Here is a 24,596-nt window from a genome sequence, read left to right on the forward strand (position 1 = left end):
ATTCACCACTCTGCTTCATACAGTGTCTGTTTTAACCACTGATTCACCACTCTGCTTCATACGGTGTCTGTTTTAACCACTGATTCACCACTCTGCTTCATACAGTGTCTATTTTAACCACTGATTCACCACTCTGCTTCATACAGTGTCTGTTTTAACCACTGATTCACCACTCTGCTTCATACAGTGTCTGTTTTAACCACTGATTCACCACTCTGCTTCATACAGTGTCTATTTTAACCACTGATTCACCACTCTGCTTCATACAGTGTCTATTTTAACCACTGATTCACCACTCTGCTTCATACAGTGTCTGTTTTAACCACTGATTCACCACTCTGCTTCATACAGTGTCTATTTTAACCACTGATTCACCACTCTGCTTCATACAGTGTCTATTTTAACCACTGATTCACCACTCTGCTTCATACAGTGTCTGTTTTAACCACTGATTCACCACTCTGCTTCATACAGTGTCTGTTTTAACCACTGATTCACCACTCTGCTTCATACAGTGTCTGTTTTAACCACTGATTCACCACTCTGCTTCATACAGTGTCTGTTTTAACCACTGATTCACCACTCTGCTTCATACAGTGTCTGTTTAACCACTGATTCACCACTCTGCTTCATACAGTGTCTGTTTTAACCACTGATTCACCACTCTGCTTCATACAGTGTCTGTTTAACCACTGATTCACCACTCTGCTTCATACAGTGTCTATTTTAACCACTGATTCACCACTCTGCTTCATACAGTGTCTGTTTTAACCACTGATTCACCACTCTGCTTCATACAGTGTCTGCTTTAACCACTGATTCACCACTCTGCTTCATACAGTGTCTATTTTAACCACTGATTCACCACTCTGCTTCATACAGTGTCTATTTTAAACACTGATTCACCACTCTGCTTCATACAGTGTCTGCTTTAACCACTGATTCACCACTCTGCTTCATACAGTGTCTGTTTTAACCACTGATTCACCACTCTGCTTCATACAGTGTCTGTTTTAACCACTGATTCACCACTCTGCTTCATACGGTGTTTTTAACTCAAATCTTTGCTTCCCTGGAACTAAATATTTTGAGATGGGGGTCCACGGCCAAATACATATAGGTTTGGGGGTCCTTGACATGAAAATGTTTGAGAACCACCGATATTATAGCAACATAAGTTGCAGAATCCCCCAAAAGCAAAGATTAGAGTTACAAATGTTTGCTTTAAAAAATATACATTAAAAGATTTGCACAAAATAATGTTTTGATGATTTTTTTTTGTAAATAGCAGATCTATTTTTGAATAGCCAAAGTATAAGATAGTGGATAAAGTGGTTAAAATCTAAAATGACAGATACTTTCCCAGTCTTAAAGTAAAAATACTAAACAAATGGCAGTACTTCTTCCTCCAGTATACTCACAGCCTCCTGTGTGATTTTATGTTCCTCTCCTGCCTGCCAGGCACATTTCTAGACACTTAGAAGTTGGAGCGAGGGAAAGGTATACGTACTCTCACTTCTCTCCAGGTTGGGCCTGCTCCTCATTAAGAATAACAAGATTACAAAGGCTTACAACGGGGGGATAAACAAAATTATTTTTAAATACCCTCATATTTCCTGGATGTTTGTGTGATAGCTCAAGCAGAAACAACTGGTCCTCCCGCGGCGCTGCGTTCCAACGTGTCATCAAACCAAACCTTAAGTTCTCTGGACATTTGCTTTTGTTTTTGTAAACTATAAACGGTAATAGCTAAATTTACACGGAAAGGATTACTTCATGGCTTCATGTGTAGTATATAATAATAAATAAGTAGACCCAGAAACTAGGTGCATAGTTTGGATCAAAATTAACCCCACTGTTAAGAATTAACTTTATTAAAACCCCTACATTACCAGCGTAGCCTAGCACTCCTTTCTAGCCTGCTTGTGCTAGCTGGATCAGAGATGATAATAAAGAGATACAACACCAGTAGACCTTTAGTTTAGACCTTTAGACCTTTAGACCTTTAGTTTAGACCTTTAGACCTTTAGTTTAGACCTTTAGACCTTTAGTTTAGACCTTTAGACCTTTAGACCTTTAGTTTACACCTTTAGTTCAGACCAGTAGACCAATGAATCATGTCAAGGACCCCCAAAATCGACACTTATTAGCCCATGGACACCCATTTGAAAAGATATGCCAGGGACCCCCATAAGAGAAGATTCTTTACGGTTCTGCAGTGATTCTCAGCCATTCTAATTTCAAGGACCCCCAGTTTGACATGCATTAGGCTACGGACCCCCATTTAATGGCATTTCTATCTCTGGGACCCCAATTTATATTGGAAAATCAATGTTAATGTAACTCTGAGAGTGTACAAATTGAACCAAATGGACCCGTTAGGGTTCATTTGGTTCCATTTGTACACTCTCAGAGTTACAGTCCCATAAGGGCAGGTACACACTGTAGGACTTTAAAGTGTTCGGGGAGTCGTCTGATCGTTAAGCATTACACACTGCAGGAGTTTATTTCTTGAAATGGGCTGTCATATATCGTTGTGGTTTTCACCCTATAGATTGATCCCCGACCAGGGATTACACACTGTAGGATAGTTCACTAGGATGCTATCTCCAGAGTCAGACCCAATACATACATTTGTGTTTATTCCAATTCATTTTAATCGACGTATCCCGTGATATGCCCCTCTCCCTCTCCCTCTCCCTCTCTCTCTCTCTCGCACGTCACGTGCGCTGAAGCAGTTGCCATGTCCGCTTATTATAAGCGACTTGTTTTTCTGTAAAGTTGCTTGAAAGTGTAGTTGCTTTTTTTGGCCTGTTGTTTGAACCAGTTGTTCTCAAACATTTGGCAAGGACCCCCAAATTAATAATAATAATAATTAATTGTCCGCAGAGGCGCAGACTTCCCCCTTCTGAAAATATGTTGTGCCATAGACCCCCATACAAGATCTGTGTGGATTTGGAAAATATTCCACAATTTTCTCAAGATTTTTATGCATTACGTTATGGACCCCCATAACTCTTGAGAGCATATGTACAAAATCCATTTGAGCACTCTCAGAGTTTCAGACCTGTCAGGGTCCATTTGGTCCATAAGTATCAATCATTTATCTGGAGACCCTTTGAACTGGATCTGACCCATTGTGTCCAATACTGTAGCTAACCTAACAGCTGTCTGTCTCTCTATAGGGCTATAATAACTGTCTGTCTCTCTATGAGGGACAGACATGTGGGCCAACCTCAGGCATTCTCATTGGCTTTAGAAGTAAAAGTACACAGTAGATGGATATGAGAGCGACTTCCAACAGAATACGAGCCACGATTCAAACCCACAGAGCTCTTTGTGTACCAGCGCCAACTCAACTGGTCGTGTCTCGCTCCCAAAGACACATTTCTTTCATCTATTTGACTGTGTTGGGATCATTTCTCAAAGCTTTGTTTTTCGTTTTATCTGGTCGGAATAAACACTTTTTTTCCTCCAAGCCCTTGACTCCGTCGTCCTTTGAGATACGGGTTGCTGACACATAATGCCTGTGGCCCTGAACACTGTGGCCCTGAACACATAATGTCTGTGGCCCTGTGGCCCTGAACACACAATGCCTGTGGCCCTGAACACATAATGCCTGTGGCCCTGAACACATAATGTCTGTGGTCCTGAACACATAATGTCTGTGGCCCTGAACACATAATGTCTGTGGCCCTGAACACATAATGTCTGTGGCCCTGAACACATAATGCCTGTGGCCCTGAACACACTGTGGCCCTGAACACATAATGCCTGTGGCCCTGAACACATAATGCCTGTGGCCCTGAACACACAATGCCTGTGGCCCTGAACACATAATGTCTGTGGCCCTGAACACATAATGCCTGTGGCCCTGAACACATAATGTCTGTGGCCCTGAACACATAATGTCTGTGTCCCTGAACACATAATGTCTGTGTCCCTGAACACATAATGTCTGTGGCCCTGAACACATAATGTCTGTGAGCCTGAACACACTGTGGCCCTGAACACATAATGTCTGTGGGCCTGAACACATAATGTCTGTGGGCCTGAACACATAATGTCTGTGGGCCTGAACACATAATGTCTGTGTCCCTGAACACATAATGTCTGTGTCCCTGAACACATAATGTCTGTGGCCCTGAACACATAATGTCTGTGGCCCTGAACACACAATGCCTGTGGCCCTGAACACATAATGTCTGTGGCCCTGAACACATAATGCCTGTGGCCCTGAACACATAATGTCTGTGGCCCTGAACACATAATGTCTGTGGCCCTGAACACATAATGCCTGTGGCCCTGAACACATAATGTCTGTGGCCCTGAACACATAATGTCTGTGGCCCTGAACACATAATGCCTGTGGCCCTGAACACATAATGCCTGTGGCCCTGAACACATAATGCCTGTGGCCCTGAACACATAATGTCTGTGGCCCTGAACACATAATGCCTGTGGCCCTGAACACATGTGGCCCTGAACACATAATGTCTGTGGCCCTGAACACATAATGCCTGTGGCCCTGAACACATAATGTCTGTGGCCCTGAACACATAATGCCTGTGGCCCTGAACACATAATGTCTGTGGCCCTGAACACATAATGTCTGTGGCCCTGTGGCCCTGAACACATAATGTCTGTGGCCCTGAACACATAATGTCTGTGGCCCTGAACACACAATGCCTGTGGCCCTGAACACATAATGTCTGTGGCCCTGAACACACAATGCCTGTGGCCCTGAACACACAATGCCTGTGGCCCTGAACACATAATGTCTGTGGCCCTGAACACATAATGTCTGTGGCCCTGAACACATAATGCCTGTGGCCCTGAACACATAATGTCTGTGGCCCTGAACACATAATATCTGTGGCCCTGAACACATAATGCCTGTGGCCCTGTGGCCCTGAACGCATACTGCCTGTGGCCCTGAACACATAAAGCCTGTGGCCCTGAACACACTGTGGCCCTGAACACATAATGCATGTGGCCCTGAACACACTGTGGCCCTGAACACATAATGCCTGTGGCCCTGAACACACTGTGGCCCTGAACACATAATGCCTGTGGCCCTGTGGCCCTGAACGCATACTACCTGTGGCCCTGAACACATAAAGCCTGTGGCCCTGAACACACTGTGGCCCTGAACACATAATGCATGTGGCCCTGAACACACTGTGGCCCTGAACACATAATGCCTGTGGCCCTGAACACACTGTGGCCCTGAACACATAATGCATGTGGCCCTGAACAAATGGAAACGATCTGAAGTTCATGGTCTGACATTTCATGAGCATCTATGAAGATATTGCCAAAACACAAAACAACTGATATGTGACCAATATCATGGACATCTGTCACCTGTGCAACCTAGTGTCAGCTTTATTCGGACAAAATGAATAGCAGACGTGTCTCTGCGAGTTTTGGACAGACGTGTCTCTGCGAGTTTTGGACAGACGTGTCTCTGGGAGTTTTGGACAGATCGTAGACACTAGAGGGAGTAGAGTCCGATCGATGTATTGGTTTGGCCGATATGTCTGCAATCATTTGACTTTTTAGATGACAGCGGTGATTATTATGTATTATGTATGTATTATTAATGGCGCCTGAATCTCCATACAGCCATTGTGTCCCGATTTGTAACCTTTTAAAAAATGCTCAAAAAGAGAAGACCAGGAGTGTTCACATTGGGATTGGCATCGGACCCAAAAACCTGGCATCAGTCAAGGCTCTAACAGGGAGTTGTCTTAAGAAAACAGAACCTTGACCCGAGCTGCTCCCATCAGCTTTAAGTCTCACAGAAATAAAAAGTGACACAAGGGTTTTGTGGGACAGGAGGAGGAGTTGTCATTCTTTGGTCAGCGCGGGGAGTAACAAAAGCAAAGCAACCATGACGTGAACGGGGGGGAACTGTGCAACTTGTGAGAGATATTTCTTTCAAACATCCATATGTTTTCACCTCGGAGGAGTTACGCCCGCACTGGGCTGGACGATGACAGGCTCCTGAACCAGAAGTTGACCTGGAAACCAGGCACAAATATTTATCAGAGTGGAAGAAGGGTTTTGACTGGTGTCTGGGACGAGGAGATGAACATGGAGGCAGTCTCAGACGTAGAGGAATGAAAGACTTAAGCAGCGCCTCGTGCCGGGCCAAACCCAAGGTTTGGATAAATCCATCAGGGTCTACTTGAATTATCATCCTTATATGGCAACCCGCTGATAAAAACCCAGAGAAAGGAATGCCATTCCCAGTTCATGTTCACAAAGTCAGACAAATACTCTTTGTACTTATCAGCATTAGAGATGTTGATTAATACCAGGTTTCATGCACTCATATCCATCATCCTATAATCCATGTGCATAACTGAGAAGTGCTGTGGTGGAAGTAAAAGTAGCAATACCACAAAATAAAAATACTTATATACAAGTACTACTTGTATACAAGTACTAAAATAAAAATACTCCAGTAAAATGTAGTACAGTACTTGAGTGTAGGACTTGGTGTAGGATTTGGAAGTATTTCTTAGCCCTGTATAGCGTGGCTGTTGTGCAGAAAGCCTCTCATCTCCCATTGTTTAACATTTTATGTAAATTAATGGCCTACAGTGTCAGGCAAAGTAGCAAAAATAGCCAATCTATGTAACTTATCAACTTTAAACTATATTTAGGGCTCAAAATGTGTTTTTATGCCTCTCTAAGCAAAACATAATAATCTGAGGCTTGTCTGCTGAATACATGTGTTGGTGGAGGACGTCCTGAAGCAGAACATACATGCTTAATTTATGGTTGTCATTCAAGTCTAACTCCTAAGGATTCATGGAAACATACATTAGTTCACTGTCAGGGTTAAATGAAAGCTGCAATCTTATTTTAATGAATATAAAACGTTGTGGGATGGGGGGGGGGGGGTGATGGCTGATTTAAGCAGCACACATCTGGCCCCAGTCAAACTAATTGGAATCAGAGCGAGGAGGTGTGACTACACACCTGTTGTGCATGGATGCACACAGGATAAATCAGTCATCCTCATTCCTCACCACTAACATTCTGGAAGAGACAGCTGGGTATCTGCCTTTTATCTGGCTCTCTCTACCACGTTATACACCAAGGCATGGTCTCTCTACCACGTTATACACCAAGGCATGGCAAGCAGTTTGGTGGCTACAAGGAAATAAAGACAAATTTGTTTGTCTGTTACAAACGCTATCAACGCTAACGGGTAGAAAACCTTACTGGCTGATATGCAGTACCGCCTGACACTCATGAGTGCAAATATCTCCCCTGGGCTCTGACGGCCTCTTGGTGAGTGATAGAAGTTTAGCCTCTCATGTCCAGACCTGGATTCAAATCCCAGTTAGGACATGAAAGTTATGGATGATTGCAACATTCATTTTGCAGTGCAGGGAGGCCATTTTAGTAGGTGTTCTGTTGCCTCATTTTACCGCTCAAATGAAGGCCGTGATGAGTTCTACGATAAAGACCCACTACCCCCATGATTTAGTTTTTTGTTTGGTTAATGTATTTAGGCCTTGTTTCCACACAGCTGTGTGTTCTGCAGTGTTGATTTGTCAACTAAAACTATGACGAAAAATGTTGGTCGACTTTTTTCACTGACTAAATAAAAACTAAATAAAAACTAAGCTATGATGAGATTCAGTAGAACTAAAAGACAAGTCATTTTATGTTTGGTTGCGCTCGTGTTGCACTCTGAAAATAGCAGATCTACAAGCTCACACAAGCTTGTAGATCTGCTATTTTCAGCATGAGTAAAATCAGCCATTACGACACCATCAAGGCACCGCCAAAATATATGTTAGTGGACTAAAATCTTATATTTAGTCGACTAAAACTAGACAAAAGCTAAAACATTTCAGAATGACTAAAATAATGACTAAAACTAAATGGAATTTGATTCAAAAGAGCAAAACTAAAACTAAATAAAAATTTGCTGTCAAAATCAACACTTCTGTCCGTAAGTCAAGTTTATCCCATTTATTTCTGTGGAAACCCATGTGATCTCTGATGTGTGTGAAACGCCTCCTTCCTTGACATAGGAAGGTATATTTAAAAGAGATGATTGTTGTTGTTGTTTTTTGGCGGGGGGGGGGGGATTTAAACCACACCAGACAACATTAACTTAAAGTGCTAACCTCAGCGTACGAAGGTCCCAAAGCTTCACACCGTCTGTGACTGCACTGGTGAGGAAGAGGTTGTAGGAATCTGGAGCCTGTGTGCTGAACATGGAACCCTGTGGATGCCACACACACACACACACACACACACACACACACACACACACACACACACACACACACACACACACACACACACACACACACACACACACACACACACACACACACACACACACACAGTTTAGGCATTGAGCAGAAGTAAGCAAGGACACAAGATAATATCATAATACATCATAATGCATAGAAATAGTAATCTAATAATAAAGTATTACATAAGTAAAGCAATAATCTAACCCTAACTAATACATACGTAAACCAAGAACCTATCATCAGCCTACATTGACACTACTGTATACACACTATAGGATGCCAGGTGAACAATGACCTGACATCTGTCTACATAACATGATATCTAAGTTATATTTTAGCCTTTGCATAATCCTGCATGGTCGTCAAGGCTAGGACCAGAGCTACAGGCTGAGGTGGAGTCTGAAGAGGTGAGTCTTCAGATTACACATATAGATATATATAGATATAGATATAGATATAGATATAGATAGGTCTAGAGCTACGGGCTGAGGTGGAGTCTGAAGAGGTGAGTCTTCAGACTCCACACATATACATATATATATATACATATATATATATATATATATACATATATATATATACATATATATATATATATATATATATATATATATATATATATATATATATATATATATATATATATATATATATATATTAGACCTATATATATATATATATATATAGGTCTAGTGCTACGGGCTGAGGTGTAATCTGAAGAGGTGAGTCTTCAGATTACAGCATAAGATTGGGAGTGAGTCTGCAGTTCTAGTTGCAATGGGGAGTTCATTCCATAGTTTGGGAGCCAGAAGGGAGAAGAGTCTGGGAAGTGTGAAGCGTTGTCCCGGATGTTTTAAAGAAGGTTCTGACAGCTTCCCTGTGTTAGCTGATCTGAGAGAGCGGGATGTAGGGTTGGATCGGGCTTTGAAGATACAGGGGGGGGTGCTGGTTGCTTTGTAGGCCAACGTCAGTGTTTTGTACTCTGTGCTGGCAGTAACATACTTGACTGAAACTGAAGCTTGTAAATTATCTGTTAATTTAACTCTGAAAGTGTACAGAATATGTAACCAAATGGACCCATAGGGAAAACGGGGCAAGATGAGCGACTTCTTCTTCTTACATTTTGCATTATCACAGCCAGAAAAATACAACTTTCATTACAATCATGGAAGAATGCACTCTTCACGTTCTCCCTGGAAACAAAAACATTTTGCCTAGATAATGCCGTTCTTAAATTATGGATAGCTGAAATAGTGTTCCTTAGCCCCAGTGAGGGTGGGGCAAGTTGATCTTGCAAAATGTTTTAAAATATGTTATGTTCCCAATCTATAACCTTTATAGAATACAGTAAGTAAAATCAAAAACACAGCTTTTCTCTCTTCATAAACGTAATGTATTAAATATTTAAAATATTTAAAATATTTTGGGGAGATTATGTGCCTTTATTTGGCAATGCAACAGACAGTACCTTGTTTTTAGATTGCAGATTTTTACCCAGTGGCTCAATTTACCTTCTCCTCCTTAAGTGTCCATTTGGTTACATTTGTACTCCCTATTACAACTGGCTAAATGAACACTGAGGATTTCATTTGCCAACAACCTACATTATCATTATTTCAGGTACAATTCTTCTATAGGAGAGGTGAGAGTCACAGAGGCTTCAGTGCATCTAGAAAAGAAAACCTGCTCCGTTTCCCTGCTGGAATGGAAAGTCATCTGTCACTGCATTAGTACATTTGTCATTCTTTTCCATCTCCTGTCCAGCATTCTGGGATGGACTATAATTAGACCAAGCTGAATTCAAAAATGACTCAATAAAACAAACCTACACACTGTAGCTCACTGTGATTATACAGCATGCCCATCCTTGTGACGGTCACACCAAATTATTAGATTGCATGATGTCGGAGAATGTGTGGGTGTGCGTGTGTGTGTGTGTGTGTGTGTGTGTGTGTGTGTGTGTGTGTGTGTGTGTGTGTGTGTGTGTGTGTGTGTGTGTGTGTGTGTGTGTTGCGCGCACGCACGTGCGTGCCTGCGCATTGTTTAGATTTCCAGTGGGGAGTGTGGGAAAGACGAAGTCTGAGAGAGCATTTCCAGTTCCATTTTCCCAGAAGAGAAGAGAAGTGAAGAGAAGTTTCTCCACTCTGACAATTTCCAGGTGATGGAGGCAGCGCCGAGACGACGGAAAGTTGAAGTGGGAAAAGCTACTTCACACTCTGTAGATGTTTGGTGAGCATGGGTACAGGGATGGGGAGGGGATGGAGGGGAAGGAGGGGAGGGGATGTTATGTGTGCCGTCTCCAGGCAGAGGGGCAATCCCTTATGATCCTCAGGCATTAAACCGCCCTGAGGCATCCGGGCGAAGGGCCACACGTTGACGCAACGGCCAAGCTGAGTCAACACACCGCAGGCAGTACAGCGGCGCAGTGCACACAATACACACAGCGAGACAGGCAGTACAGCGAGACAGGCAGTACAGCGAGACAGGCAGTACAGCGGCGCAGTGCACACAATAGCTGGCGTGACAGCGAGCGAGCAGGCAACCTTCGGGGGGTGGGGGGGAGAGGGGGGGGAGAAGTGGGGGGAGAGGGGGGGGAGGGGGGGGCATAGTCGGGTTGCATGGGGAGACAGCGTCCCAGCTGAGCGCACAGCGGCGGGCCAGCTGAACGCACAACGGGCCGACCAGCTGAACGCACACAAACGGTGTGTTAAGGCATTTAATCCATGCCCAGTGGTTGTAGTGTGTCTAGTTAATCCAGGCTGGACCCCTGGGTGACGTACCGACGGACCCCTCTGTTTGCACGTCAACACGTGAGCAGCCAGCGGTGGAAAAAGTACTCACATTTTGTACTTAAGTAAAAGTATAGGCTACTGCAATGTAGAAGTTGCTCTGTAAACAAGTAAAAGTCCAGAATTCAAAATTTACTTGAGTAAAAGTACTGGTATCAAAACGTACTTTAAGTACCAAAAGTAGAAAGTAGAAAGAATGTCGCAAGTTTTCAAATGTATAAAATGTATAAAAATGCGTCGCATGGCGAAGCATTGTCTCCTTGTCCTCCAAAGGAGAATTATAGAAGCATGTGTGGGATATATAGAGAAAAGAAATAAGGCCTGCAAATGTTTGGAAAAGATAAAACATCAGGAATTATCCTCCTCATTGTTAGCAATGCAGAACTCCTACGACATGGGAAGAAGTCAGAAATTACTTTTCAGCGAATAAAACGCAACATGTTGAATTAATTTGACAGCTATAAAGGAAAATGGAATAATATGCATAACCTTAGTCTTGTATAATTTATTGGACAAGCATGCGTTTACTGCTCACATGATACAGTATTTCCATATGGCACGATGCAGAAACCATTCTTAACCCAATAAAACCCGGAACGCATCTGTGTCATTTTAAGATTTCTTTGGGCTATTCAAAAATAGCAGATCTACAAGCGCATAGTGCGGCACTGAATGCCGTGCTACAAGCTTGTAGATCTGCTATTTTTGAAAAATCGTGAATATTTGTGCAAATCTTTGAATATTTTTTATAATTTTTTAGGGAACATTTGTAACTCAAATCTTTGCTTCTGGAGTCTTCTGGATGTAGCAGCAATAAAGGCTTTTTAAAAAAAAGCTGGATTTAGAAGATATTTTTGTAGAAACGGCCTCAGGTCTTAATGGGTTAATGTATAACATCGCTCATTATGTCAGCGTTGTGAATCCACCGCACTCCCTAGTTGTTAAGACACCAACTATCTGTGTCCACATTAGTCTGTTAACGGTCTATACAGTGGGAGTAGATCCACAGAAAAAGCCAAAGCACATCATGGAATGCAATTACGCAAATGGCCATCGTCCAATCTGGAGTCTCCTCCTGCCATCTCCCATGTCAGTCTTAATCCTGCAGCACCAGGGATTTATATCCATACACTCAGCATGATGAATAACACCCAGAGATGGTTTAATATATATATATATATATATATATATATATATGCTTCTTATGTAACACACTCATAGATGTCTTATGTAACGCCTGGCATGATCTGCCAAAAAAAAGTCCGACCCTTCAAAAAGGAAGATGGAATGGGTGTCACAGAAAGCATGCGATGCCAACCAGAGCTTCTCCTTCATGTTATGAAGGGCCAACCAGAGCTTCTCCTTCATGTTATGAAGGGCCAACCAGAGCTTCTCCTTCATGTTATGAAGGGCCAACCAGAGCTTCTCCTTCATGTTATGAAGGGCCAACCAGAGCTTCTCCTTCATGTTATGAAGGGCCAACCAGAGCTTCTCCTTCATGTTATGAAGGGCCAACCAGAGCTTCTCCTTCATGTTATGAAGGGCCAACCAGAGCTTCTCCTTCATGTTATGAAGGGCCAACCAGAGCTTCTCCTTCATGTTATGAAGGGCTACTTTTTATCTTAACCACACCAAACCTATAGCGTCCCAATTCTCCGGTGGAAATTCTGCGTAAAAGAGCTGATCTACAAGCTCACAGCACGTCACCACGCTGTCACAATGTGTGATCTGCAATTTTATACATATATTTAGTTTAGAGGGAAAAGGGAGGGGGTCTAGTATAGATAAAGCCCATATACTTAGTTGAACAGAGTTCCCCATGGCTCTAAGTAGTTAATGTCTGCCACTGGAAGGATGAGATATGTACTCTGAATGATCCATTCATAGACCTTCTATTCTTCTACATACTTTGTCATCACACTTTCAAGAATCTCCAAGAGATGCGGAAATAAGACATACATACATTATTAATAATATAATAATAATACATTATTAATAATATAATAATAATACATTATTAATAATATAATAATAATACATTATGAATAATATAATAATAATACATTATGAATAATATAATAATAATATTCGTCCCTCTCCTTGGGGTGTTTTTTGTCACAGTATGTTTGACCTCTGACCTCTGCATGTACACATCCTATAGTCATTAGGAGCAGTGAGCAGCCATTGTGCGTTCCGGGAGCAGTTAGGGGTTAAGAGTCTTGCTCAAGGACACACATGGACACATTGCTGGCCAGGCCTGTAATCGTACCTGGGACAACAGGGGGCTCTGGCTCACTAACCACTCAGCTATGGCCGGCCCCATTGCTGATGTCCACAATTAATTCCAGTTTAATTCATATCACGACTAGATTTAATACTTAGGCAAGAGGTTCTGCTCAACTTCAGTCTAGCTTCACACAAAGTCAATGATACCGAAGAGGTTTTATCACTGGAAACTAGAACTAGCCATACAGAATTTAAATGTTCATTCAAATGCTGTCACCATAATGCTTAAACTATACTCTCGTATAAAGGTGTTGCCTGCTGAAAATAGGCGATCTACAAGCTCATAACACGTTGCAGTGCAATGCGTTTGTGAGCTTGTACATTTTTGGCGAGCAACACTGACATATGGCGAAGTATAAATCAGGCTCTATAATATAATATGATAACTCAACTCAAACAGTCTTTAAAGACTTATAAAAGGCCGTCACTCAGGGAATTATTGTAATTTCCATCGTGATGACTTCAGTGTGAACTATATGTATGGGAAGCGATGGAACACAGGCTACAACAGCTCACTTCATGTCATTTTTAAATAAACATCAAACTACCGCAACCAGGCTGATGTTGCAGTGACATCATAAAGGACGACTAAATCTGGAGACTGCATTTAAATGGATCCTTTGACATTCTCAATTTGATTTAGTTATTTTCTTTATCAGTCACTTGTCACATTGAAGAGGAAAAGGTTTCTCCTGAGCAGAAAATGTTCCACGTTTGTTTCCTTAAAATGATTTGTTAGTGCGGTTAGAACTCTTCCAGGAAGTCAAGGACTTTGATATTCCAACAATGTCACAACTATCTAACAGTTTAAGTGCATATATATATATATATATATATATATATATATATATATATATATATATATATATATATATATATATATATATGCTGCCTCAGAAAAGAGAGATCAGACTTTAAAATGTGATAATTCAGAATGTGATAATGTGATAATTCAGAAATAATGTCCTTTTAGTTCAGTTGATACAGTGCATATGTCAATTAAGTTTCATATATGTCTGTAGTAATAATAATAAGACTAAATGCAACATAATTAATTAAAGGTGCAATAGACAACATTCAGCTACTAGATGTTGCACTTACGAAACCTCTGTTACATAAGGTTTGTTATTTCCCTGATTTGATATATAAGGCAGCAATCACGTAGTTTGCAACACTGTAACGTGGTAGCTGCCTCCAAGAAACGTCTTTAGGCAAAAAAGTACTTTACAAAGTACTTTTCAAACCGAACACAAACAGAAGCACACATGGATAATGGTGGACGTCAGCTTACAGAGGTAAACAAAACAATTCTGGAGTTTTGTCAAGCCGTCAAAATTATTTAAATTATTTCACAATCATAGTTTTTTGTTGGGAAAAGCGATACTATTGTTCTGCAACTTTTTAATAGCTCTGTGGATGTATTATTTTCTTTTTATTATTCACTTAAACCCCTTAATATCCATAATATGGTACATATTACCTTGGCTTACCTTGTTTTGTGTAATGCAGTGGATGGCTCTGCTGTGGGCATCAGGCAGCTCTGATGCCACCGCGCCCTTGTTCATGTCAAACACCTGAATGGAGCGATCAGAACCGCAAGCCAGAACCATGTCTGAGGAGGTGTTAAGGACCATGATGACCGATCCAATACAGGCCTACTGTACCTTAAAAGGCATCGTTTCTTTTCTATGGATTAGTCACCCAATGGAGACTTGAATTCATGGATATGTTTTAGTTTTTGTCTCATTCCTAATAAGACAATAATGTGATGACCGGCAGCGGTTCCGGTAGGAGACACAAAGAGTCTCCTTTGTGTCTCCTACTGGAACCGCTGCCTACCGGTCCACTGGTCATCACATTACTGGCTTAGGAATGAGACAAAAACAAGAAAATATCCATGAATTCAAGACTCCATGGGGTGAACTATCCCCTTAAAATGGTAAACATGTATAGAAATGATATACGTAGGAATGGAGTTGCAACAGTGTAGATTTTACATACATAACAATGACAACCAAAATAAACCTTTTTTACCCTAATGTAACTCTCCTCATCGTACACTCAGAGTTAATACCAGCTAATAAGGTGTGTCTGTGGATATTCCACACACTTCTGTTCCTACATGTACCTGAAAATGTCTTCATGTACAGCTGAGAAAAATCTACTCCACTGCCAAGCACAGCGGTACATAGTGCCTAATGTTATGTAATGTAATGTAATGTAATGTAACGTAACGTAACGTAACGTAACGTAACGTAACGTAACGTAACGTAACGTAACGTAACGTAACGTAACGTAATGTAATGTAATGTAATGTAATGTAACGTAACGTAACGTAATGTAATGTAAATAGTGCCTTAACCAGAGAACGCTATTGGTCCAAACATACAGTACAGTACGGTAGCTCTAAATGGGCTTCACGGTTCAGTGGATTTATTAGAAAGTACATGTATTGTAAACCTTTAACAAGGAGCTGGACTGCAGACATTCCTGAAGAATTAAAGAGTCTTGGATCATTTACAGGTAAAGTCAGCTGTGGCGGACCTGGGGGGGGGGGGGTGCGGGGGTCTTATTGTGTAGAAGTGGTAAAGTCAGCTGTGGCGGCCCTGGGGGGGGGGGGGGGGGGGGGGGTCTTATTGTGTAGAAGTCTGTGGTTCATGAGCCCTCCCGTGCATGAATGAACATGAAGGGTTCCCACAGAGACCAGTGGATATACAGTATGTTTCTCATTGTATTTTCCATTGATAAACTAAAGACACAAACTAAATGAATAAACTAATGGCTGTCACTTTGTTTTTAAAGATGAAATCCAGAACTTATTAAAAGGAATAAAATGTAGTTTGAACCAGTCTGTACGGTGGAGTATGTTCATACAATATAACTATATATATACTATACAATATAACTAGTACATCAGCAGTGGTTGGCTCAGAAACTACCTCTTGGCTGATTGGTATGGTAAGGATACAGGAGAAGAAATCGTTGATTGCAGACATGGCAGTGATTTCTGTGGCTGGTGTCTCCAGACATCTCACCAGCTTGAGGACACTCCTCTGCTGATATCTGTGAGAGAATTATGATCATTTTCACTATAATAACACTCCTCTGTGATATCTGTGAGAGAATTATTATCATTTTCACTATAATAACACTCCTCTGTGATATCTGTGAGAGAATTATGATCATTTTCACTATAATAACACTCCTCTGTGATATCTGTGAGAGAATTATGATCATTTTCACTATAATAACACTCCTCTGTGATATCTGTGAGAGAATTATGATCATTTTCACTATAATAACACTCCTCTGTGATATCTGTGAGAGAATTATGATCATTTTCACTATAATAACACTCCTCTGTGATATCTGTGAGAGAATTATTATCATTTTCACTATAATAACACTCCTCTGTGATATCTGTGAGAGAGAATGATCATTTTCAGCATCACAATGTCTTATGTTTTAATCATCTATTATTTAATAATACTTAAATAGGCTAGAGCAGGGGTTCAACGTTTTTCAGGCCAAGGACCCCCTAGCTGAGAGAGAGATGAAGCAGGGACCCCCTCTATATCGTATTAAATTGTGTTTCAGATTAAACTTCTTTTTTTTTTTACTTGGTCTGCTCTCTTTTCCCTCTATACCTCTTTGCCAAAAATAGCAGATCTACAAGCTTGTAGATCTGCTATTCATGGTTAAAATTCTCCTTAGAAAAGGGATGCTAGGGTTCAAGTGGTTAATGTAAAAATAAATACATCACACAAAGATTTGGTAGCCCCCCTGTAGTAACCCCTGAGGACCCCCTGGGGGTCCCAGACCCCCTGTTGAAGACCCCTGGGCTAGAGAGGCATTAAAGCGCGAACAGAGAGGAGCAACACAGGTCCTCCACTAGGAATGGAGCCAGAGACATTGTGGTTATGTGGTCAGCATTCTTACTGGCTGAGACAACAAGGCTTTAACTATTCTGCCACCTGAGAAGACTTCAAATACTCATGATCCAGACCTGAGGCTTTGCTCACACTGCAGGCAAATCACATTTGTTCCTCAAATCTGATGTTTAACCCAGAGCCAATTGCCTTAGCTCTAATCCAGGGCGCTACTCTCCCTCTGCCAGCCTGGGGATCGAGAGCCCCTAACTGAGCTCATGCTTCCTTCAACGCATGAGGAGTGAGCAGGCCGCTTCTTATCACCTGACAGGGGGGAGTGTCCCCGGTAGGACGTAGCTTCTTATCACCTGACAGGGGGGGGGGGGGGGTATTCCCGGTAGGACGTAGCTTCTTATCACCTGACAGGGGGGAGTGTCCCCGGTAGGACGTAGCTTCATCACCTGACAGGGGGGGGGGGGGTTTCCCCCAATAGGATGTAGCATGTGGAAGGAACACGTTATTCCAAACAGTTCCTTTCCCCTCCCCACAGTGTCCCCAGCAGGAATCGAACCCACAACCTTCTAGCTGTGCAACACCCCCCTCTCATCCCTCCAGCAAACTAAAACCCTGGATAAGCCCCGCCCAGCCCTCCTCCTGTCACATGGACAGCATGGTGACAGTTCTGTAAAGTGTTCACAAGTGGCATGATAACAATACTAGTTCCACTGATTGGGACAGGAAGAAGAACATGCTCCTGAACATCCTGCTGAAAGACTATCTGCTCTTTTTGCTTTCATTCCCCTGGCCCTGCAGTGAGGTCCTGACAGCTTACAGTACACAGTCGGGTAGCCTGGGTGGTGTTGAGTGTCAGCGCTATGTGCTTGTGGTGGTGGGGGGGGGGGGGGGGGGGGGGGGGGGGGGGAACAAAAACAGCTCCCCACCAGAACCAGCCTGAGGTACCAGAGTCTGTTTCTTGACACCAGTTTCACAACAAATCAATGCTTTGATCTATAATGCTCCCAATGAGCAATTCTGAACCAGTCATCAGACCCACATGTTTTGTGCTGGTGATCTAAAGCAATGATTCTATCTTCCTTTTTTCATTTTAATGACCCCCATGTATTAGGTCACAAATTTGCATTTGATTACCATTTTTATCTCTGGCACCCAGTCTATCCTCAGTGTTAAGTCTATCCTCAGTGTTAAGTCTATCCTCAGTGTTAAGTGTCTATCCTCAGTCTATCCTCAGTGTTAAGTGTCTATCCTCAGTCTATCCTCAGTGTTAAGTGTCTATCCTCAGTCTATCCTCAGTGTTAAGTGTCTATCCTCAGTCTATCCTCAGTGTTAAGTCTATCCTCAGTGTTAAGTGTCTATCCTCAGTCTATCCTCAGTGTTAAGTGTCTATCCTCAGTCTATCCTCAGTGTTAAGTGTCTATCCTCAGTCTATCCTCAGTGTTAAGTGTCTATCCTCAGTCTATCCTCAGTGTTAAGTGTCTATCCTCAGTCTATCCTCAGTGTTAAGTCTATCCTCAGTGTTAAGTGTCTATCCTCAGTCTATCCTCAGTGTTAAGTGTCTATCCTCAGTCTATCCTCAGTGTTAAGTGTCTATCCTCAGTCTATCCTCAGTGTTAAGTGTCTATCCTCAGTCTATCCTCAGTGTTAAGTGTCTATCCTCAGTCTATCCTCAGTGTTAAGTGTCTATCCTCAGTCTATCCTCAGTGTTAAGTGTCTATCCTCAGTCTATCCTCAGTGTTAAGTGTCTATCCTCAGTCTATCCTCAGTGTTAAGTGTCTATCCTCAGTGTTAAGTGTCTATCCTCAGTCTATCCTCAGTGTTAAGTGTCTATCCTCAGTGTTAAGTGTCTATCCTCAGTCTATCCTCAGTGTTAAGTGTCTATCCTCAGTCTATCCTCAGTGTTAAGTGTCTATCCTCAGTGTTAAGTGTCTATCCTCAGTCTATCCTCAGTGTTAACTAAGTGACACAAATGGAACCGGATGTCACACAGGGAACAAGGTAGACTGTATCGTTAGCCTCATAGCATAATTGCTATGCTATAATTCTGCCCAAGTCACCTAGATGACATAGGCAGAAAGTTAAAAAACTAATTTTTCTAAGTGATGTTTATGCCTTTATTTATACCTGCCCAACTCTACTCTATACTCTCCTAACACTTTATTTATATCTGCCTAACTCTCTCCTAACACTTTATTTATATCTGCCCAACTCTACTCTCCTAACACTGCTGATTCATCCTGCCTTATTGCCAATGTCCTCAGCCTATCAGAATGCTTGTTACATTCAAAATCATTTCTTCCTAAGTCAAAAAGTTAAAGCACTTTCTGCCTGAGTCATTTTGGAATGTAACAAGCATTGTGATTGGCTTAGGACATATGTCATATGCAATAAGGCACAATGAAGCAGCAGTGTTAGGAGCAGAGTTAGGCAAAAATGACAATTTGATCAAAAAGTGAGTTAGGCAATTATGCTATGAGGCTAACGCTATGTCATTAAGTGTGACTATTACTAACTCTACGTACCTTTTGATGTTGTTATGCTATGAGGCTAACAATATGTCATTAAGTGTGACTATCACTAACTCTACGTACCTTTTGATGTCATTATACTATGAGGCTAACAATATGTCATTAAGTGTGACTATTACTAACTCTACGTACCTTTTGATGTTGTTATGCTATGAGGCTAACAATATGTCATTAAGTGTGACTATCACTAACTCTACGTACCTTTTGATGTTGTTATACTATGAGGCTAACAATATGTCATTAAGTGTGACTATTACTAACTCTACGTACCTTTTGATGTCATTATACTATGAGGCTAACAATATGTCATTAAGTGTGACTATTACTAACTCTACGTACCTTTTGATGTTGTTATGCTATGAGGCTAACAATATGTCATTAAGTGTGACTATCACTAACTCTACGTACCTTTTGATGTTGTTATACTATGAGGCTAACAATATGTCATTAAGTGTGACTATTACTAACTCTACGTACCTTTTGATGTTGTTATACTATGAGGCTAACAATATGTCATTAAGTGTGACTATTACTAACTCTACGTACCTTTTGATGTCATTATGCTATGAGGCTAACAATATGTCATTAAGTGTGACTATCACTAACTCTACGTACCTTTTGATGTCATTATACTATGAGGCTAACAATATGTCATTAAGTGTGACTATTACTAACTCTACGTACCTTTTGATGTCATTATGCTAAGAGGCTAACAATATGTCATTAAGTGTGACTAATACTAACTCTACGTACCTTTTGATGTCATTATACTATGAGGCTAACAATATGTCATTAAGTGTGACTATTACTAACTCTACGTACCTTTTGACGTGGTCTCGTGTGCGGTCGAGGTGACACAGGTAAAGGTACAGAGACGGTCCAGACGCCACCAACAGGAACTTGTCCAAGTAATAAAACTGAGCAGCCTTGATGGGTTTGGAGAACTTGTCCGCACTCTGAATAAGAAAATAAAGGAAATATAAATGTGCTGATTATCCACAACAAGCCATTCAGCCTCTGCTTATTCCCCTCTACAGCATTGGTTCTCAAAGTGGGGTCTGGGGACCCCCAGGGGTCCTTGGGGGGGTACCAGGGGGTCCCCAGCAAAATTAGTTAATATAGCGTCACAATAATTTTAAACCACTTTAACCTTGTATACATTGGCTATTCAAAAATAGCAGATATACAAGCTCAGTGCGGCACCGAGTGTCTGGAAAAAAATGCTGTAATTATTTTATTGTTAATCTGTTGCCTGAACATGAACTACTTAAGCCCTATGTACTACATAGCCGATCTACAAATGCACGCTGTTGATTGGCTATTTTGTCTTTTACAGTATTGTTATGACATGGCCAAAAATAGGGATGCCATATATTTTCAGTGCCTCATACCATTTGAAAAAGCAGAGGTTTTACACTATTTCTGATAAGGCATCATCTCTAAACACTAACTTTTACTTTTGCTCTGAAACTAAAGTTCAAAGAAATACGTGTCTTTTTTTCCATGGATAAAAGACACTCAAAAGAGAATGTGTTGCCATGCTGGATGTGAGGGCAGCGCATAGCCACATCAGTGTGTGTGTGTGTGTGTGTGTGTGTGTGTGTGTGTGTGTGTGTGTGTGTGTGTGTGTGTGTGTGTGTGTGTGTGTGTGTGTGAGAGTGAGAGTGAGAGTGAGTGTGAGTGTGAGAGTGAGTGTGAGTGTGTGTGTGTGTGTGTGTGTGTGTGTGTGTGTGTGTGTGTGTGTGTGCACGTGTGCGTTGTATTACTATACCATAAGTACAGTAGTATGTAAGAACTAGACCAGTGGTTCTCAAACTCTTTCGGCTGTTTTCGGCTTTAAGGTCCGGGTTTAAAATGAAAAAGAAAATGAAAACGTAGTTCATAAAATCAGCATCCTAAAACGTGTGTGTGTGTGTGTGTGTGTGTGTGTGTGTGTGTGTGTGTGTGTGTGTGTGTGTGTGTGTGTGTGTGTGTGTGTGTGTGTGTGTGTGGAGTGGTAATATGGTACTCTTCAACTCCCATGGGACATGGCGAGGGCCTCTCAGGGCCAAAACACAAACCACCTGAGGGCCTATTACTGTATGATTCATCACACTTACCCAACACAGATTTATGGCAGGAACAACGCTTCAACTACCGTGATACTTTTTAGCTGACAAAAAGAAAGGAAATGAAGTAAAGCCTAACTGTGTATTTCAAACCAAACGCTTTCCTTCTAGAGAACGATCTTCATCTTACTGAATGAGCAAAGCCATGATATATATATATATATGTACGTTTGGCTTCGTTCGCCCTGACAAGAGCTGCTCTCCTCCCTCTGACAAGAGCTGCTCTCCTCCCTAAAATGACTTCTGTTTGTTTGCCAAGGTGTTTCACAAGACAAAACAACTAAATCACCATAACAGACTGGGCCCTGTGTGAAAGAGAGACTGGGCCCTGTCTGAAAGAGAGAGACTGGGCCCTGTCTGAAAGAGAGACTGGGCCCTGTCTGAAAGAGAGACTGGGCCCTGTCTGAAAGAGAGACTGGGCCCTGTCTGAAAGAGAGACTGGGCCCTGTCTGAAAGAGAGACTGGGCCCTGTCTGAAAGAGAGAGGAGAGGAGCTTCTCTAACAGACTGGGCCCTGTCTGAAAGAGAGACTGGGCCCTGTCTGAAGTGAGAGAGGAGCGCCAGAGGTCAGCATCGTCAGTTAGGCCGCGGTGTTTCCCAAATGTAGGGTCGCGGCCCAAGGACACATTTTTATGTAAATGTCCCGTTTTTTAACCTTTCCATTTTTCTAAATATTTTCAGAAATCCCCCCCCCCCCCAACAAAAACGTAAAGCAAACAAAATGAATAAATAATTGCGAACGCGGAAGGAGGCGCCTCCGCCCAAGTGGAGCCTACTATGAAACTCTGCTCGGCTTGTGGCTCTGTCTGTCTGTCTGTGTGTGTGTGTGCACTGCCTGTGCACTGCCTGCACTGCCTGTGCACTGCCTGTGCACTGCCTGTGCACTGCCTGCACTGCCTGTGCACTGCCTGTGCACTGCCTGTGCACTGCCTGCACTGCCTGTGTGCAACAGTCCGTAAATACACAATATTTTCGAGCTGCGTTCGCTTCCAGCGTTCGCGCGTCTTACTTGTAGTCTATCTACAAGCTCACAACACGCCGCATCGTAGGGCTAAAATAAGTGTTAAATAGCTCTATATTCTGATTGCTATAGAGTGTTTGTTCAGTAACAGGAGTCTCCATGACTCTCCAGCTCTTTATTGAACAGAAAATGCATTTTCAGGTCGGGATACCAATTTTATCCAATCAGGAAGTGAAATTGGAAGTGATGACACATTTCTCTGTGTCATCACTTCACATTTCACTTGTTTAATGAAACATTGTAACTGGAACACTATAAGCAATTAAGCTTGATAAATGGCTACTCTCTCCTGATTGGCTGAAAGTTTGTCACCTACCTGAAAATTTATTTTCTGTTTATTAAAGAGCTGGAGAGACAGACTCCTGTTACTGAACAAACACTCTATAGCAATGATTACAATCACAATATAGTGCTTTAACCTTTTAACAAACAACTTTTCGTTTTAACCAAAATAATATCACTTACCCTACCTTTAAGTGGATATCATAATGTATTTATTGTACATTTTGTTTCATGAGAGACACCAAACCTCTCTACTGGGTCTCCATCTGAGAAGAACCCTGCTTTGAGGACAGATCTATGCTTTCACTTTGACTTGGCGAGGGAAAGTAAAGCCATACATCTAAACTGTCCCGCTAATGCTTTTTATATATATATATATATATATATATATATATATATATATATATATATATATATATATATATATATATATATATATATATATATATATATTATATATATATATATATATGTACGTCCACACACACACACACACACACACACACACACACACACACACACACACACACACACACACACACACACACACAATACATCTAAACTTTCCCGCTACTGTTTTCTGGGAAAAGTGTGAGGTCCAACCAGGAAGTGAGCGAGTGTCTGTACATGCTCAGTGATCTGGACGGAGTGGAGGTCATAGGTCACAGAGAGCCTCACACATTCATGCCCTTTGTGTGAAAAACGTCACCAAAGGCTCGCCAAGAAACACACCATCTAGTTAATTAGCCCTCTGCCCTGTTCCATGAGGCTATTCTGATTAGCATAGGGAAAAAGTGACTGTTAATGTTTTATATAATGTGTTGAAGACAGTCAACATCATAGAAGCCTGTCATTATATTTACATGAGTTCAGTGTTAAAGCTAGAATGAACCACTTGCATGAGCCTATACTACATGGATACCCCCCCCCCCCCCAGACCAGCTCATTGGGCTTGTGGTTAGACCGTTCACTTCAACGAGCCAGTCTTCTACAGAGCCTTCTATTGGTGAATAGTGACAAAGCCCTGAAGCAGAAGTTTACAGAATGCACTGTAGTCTATGAGCGCTTGTCACTGTTTACAGTTTACATGAACCACGTGACCGGCGTTGTTTCTGCCCCGTCATTGACGTAACTCTCCAATAGAAGGCTCTGGACTGGCCACCCTGGCTGAGACTGGGAGGTCGGAGTTCAATCTCTGGCCGAGTTACACCAAAGACTATAAAACAGGAACCCAGTGACTCCCTGCTTGGCCTCAGTATCAAGGACTGGACTGGGAGTAAGTCCCTGCAACACAGGCTACTAGTGTCATGTTCAGGGGGTGTACAGTACAACACAGGCTACTAGTGTCATGTTCAGGGGGTGTACAGTACAACACAGGCTACTAGTGTCATGTTCAGGGGGTGTACAG

At 41.9% G+C, this 24,596-nt stretch overlaps 1 protein-coding gene across 1 annotated transcript in view; it reads right to left on the minus strand.

Moving 5' to 3' along the window:
• Nucleotides 1-24,596, minus strand: part of wdr27 (WD repeat domain 27) — a gene marked incomplete at its 3' end in the record, with an annotated part of 142,506 nt that overhangs the window by 52,164 nt on the left and 65,746 nt on the right. The window contains exons 18-21 of the mRNA XM_084076195.1: nucleotides 20,601-20,734; nucleotides 16,335-16,429; nucleotides 14,857-14,978; nucleotides 8,157-8,254 (exon numbers count right to left, since the gene is read on the minus strand). Coding sequence (XP_083932321.1) covers nucleotides 8,157-8,254; nucleotides 14,857-14,978; nucleotides 16,335-16,429; nucleotides 20,601-20,734 — 449 coding nt within the window. The remainder of the gene's footprint in view (nucleotides 1-8,156; nucleotides 8,255-14,856; nucleotides 14,979-16,334; nucleotides 16,430-20,600; nucleotides 20,735-24,596) is intronic.

The sequence above is a fragment of the Gymnoscopelus microlampas genome (genome assembly GCF_963454915.1).
Source record: "Gymnoscopelus microlampas genome assembly, chromosome: 13".
NCBI classification, from domain to species: Eukaryota; Metazoa; Chordata; class Actinopteri; order Myctophiformes; family Myctophidae; genus Gymnoscopelus; species Gymnoscopelus microlampas.